This window comes from Alosa alosa, chromosome 24 (assembly GCF_017589495.1).
Source record: "Alosa alosa isolate M-15738 ecotype Scorff River chromosome 24, AALO_Geno_1.1, whole genome shotgun sequence".
In the NCBI taxonomy this organism is placed as follows: domain Eukaryota; kingdom Metazoa; phylum Chordata; class Actinopteri; order Clupeiformes; family Clupeidae; genus Alosa; species Alosa alosa.
The window spans coordinates 25,952,274-25,954,773 of record NC_063212.1 but is presented as its reverse complement, the minus strand read 5'-3'; the positions used below and the strand labels follow the sequence as shown (position 1 = coordinate 25,954,773).

The 2,500-nt window shown below is 40.3% G+C and overlaps 1 protein-coding gene across 1 annotated transcript in view; it reads right to left on the bottom strand.

Annotated features, from left to right (window-relative positions):
• Window positions 1–2,500, bottom strand: part of dock11 (dedicator of cytokinesis 11) — a 163,740-nt gene that overhangs the window by 66,500 nt on the left and 94,740 nt on the right. The window contains 1 exon segment of the mRNA XM_048236079.1: window positions 276–323. Within this exon segment, the coding sequence (XP_048092036.1) occupies window positions 276–323 (48 nt within the window).

The following is a 2,500-nucleotide window of genomic DNA, read 5'->3' as shown; positions in this document are numbered from 1 at the left end:
CTTCTTACGGCAACCAACGCTTACGACGAGGTAGTGGAGTCTGTTTTGCCTTTTGTAGTGTTTGCGTGGATTACACAGAAGCTACAATATTGGCACAGGATATATGTTATGGTTATGGTACACACACACACACTTACGCACGCACGCACACACACACACACACACACACACACACACACACACACACGCACGCACGCACTCGCATGCACGCATACACACACACACACACTTACGCACGCACGCACGCACACACACACACACACACGCACTCTCACCTGCTGATGTGCCTCTTGCCCATGTAGCGGAACTGTACCAGACAGATTCTGATGGAAGGAGAAGAATTAGAGTAACTACTGACACACACACACATAATCATACATACACACACACACACACACAATCATATATACACACATACACATATAATCATACACACACACACACACACACACACACACACACACACACACACACACACACACACACACACACACATAATCATACATACACACACACACACAATCATACACACACACACACACACACACACACACACACATACTTTCTCTCTTACTCAATCACTCACACACATACCACACAAACACACTCAAACATTCACATTCACAGAGACAATACAATATTAGCAAGTGAACCACACAATTCTCATGTTTACATTATAAACACAATGCATGACACTATTAAAAACAGCAACACCAAAGTTTATACTATAAACACCAAGTAACCAACACAATACATAATTTAAGTAGTACTATAGTCTAAAGGCTTTACACACACACACACACCCTATTTCCTCACTCATAGAATGGAGAGGTGGAACAAGCTAATATTCAATACAATACACACACACACACACACACACCCCTAGCTAATATTCTTGCTTTCAAGTACTGCATGCTGACAAATACAACACACAGGATGTTGAGCTAGAGACAGACAACACACACACACACACACACACACACACACACACACACACACACACACACACACACACACACACACACACACACACACACTGGAGTGCATCACTTCAATATCTGACAAAAGGACCCTGAACAAACTGATCAACATCTTGGACAATGAGTGTCACCCACAGCACTATTGTTAAGCAGAAGAGCCTGATCAGCTGGAGACTTCTGGCCACTGCCTTGCACAACAGACAGACTGAGGGAAGTCATTCACACCCAGGGCCACTGAACTGTTCAATGCTTCACTTAAGGGAAGAGGAGAGATAGACTTCTCTGCATAGTCTGTCTGCCTCTTCACCTCCTCCATGTTTGGATACTGTCTGTCCACTAGCCACTTTTTACCACTGTCTTTCTGCCTCACTGTTTGCATGCTATTGGCACATATGCATAATCCCTCCCTCCATGCCACACTTATACCTTTTCTTAATATAGTTATTAGGGGTGGGCGATATGGACAAAAAATTATATCTCGATATTTTTTGAGATTTTGACGATAACGATAATTCGTCGATATCCTTTAAAAAACTTGTAAAAGTCTGAGTTACTTTACAGCTCATTATTTATGAATAGCATCAATACAATAATAACCAATAACCTAACCTGTGACTTTTTAACCAAATCAACCAATTGTCACTCTATGACACATTTCCAATTTTGCCCCCACTTGTGTGTGTGGCAATGACATGGTCTAGCCAGCTACATTAGAGAAGATGACTAGGCAAAACAGTTTCTCAAGAGAAAGTCTGAAGCTGAAGTTCCTTTCAAAAACCTTTACTTAGGATTCACTGTAAAACTAAGCAGACCAACAGAGTACATCTCAGTTATTCCCTTCAATGTTTTGTTTAAGAGAAATCATGTAGGCTAGCATTCCAAGTTACAGAATAGAAACTAATGTGTTAGCTTATGGCTAATGTATATGAGAAATCCCATAGAGATGCTAACGGTTAGCATAATCGATACAAGTAGATAGTTAGAGCTTAACTTTAGTCCATTTACAAAAGGGTTACATGAGAAGAGTTCTTTGTTTACAACTGACTACTAAAATACTCAAAGGCAAATGTTTTCTCTCCATATAATACCATGTAGGAAAAAGTGTGACTGTCTCATTAATGCTACGTGAACAGAAGTAGCTGCACAAAATCCCATGTAGCCTAGTCTAGCTGCACAAAATAAACATTAGGCCTGCGTGTGACAACGTGGACCCACTAGCGATCATGTGACACTTGCTCTGCTGCAACGGGGCTTCTCTTGCATACACCTCCTGGATTTAGTGAATGTACAGTACAGGGTTTCAATGCGTGATTTCGAAAGTGTTTTTCCCCATAAGTAATTTAAAATACTGATAATGTAAATTTGCACATCGTTAAAACAACAATCACTTTATATTATCGCAGAGGCGATATATATATTGCCCACCCCTAATAGTTATATATATATATAGATATATAGATATATCGACTTTATTCTTGCACTGTTGCACTGTTGGACTTACTCATTTGCACCATCACCAT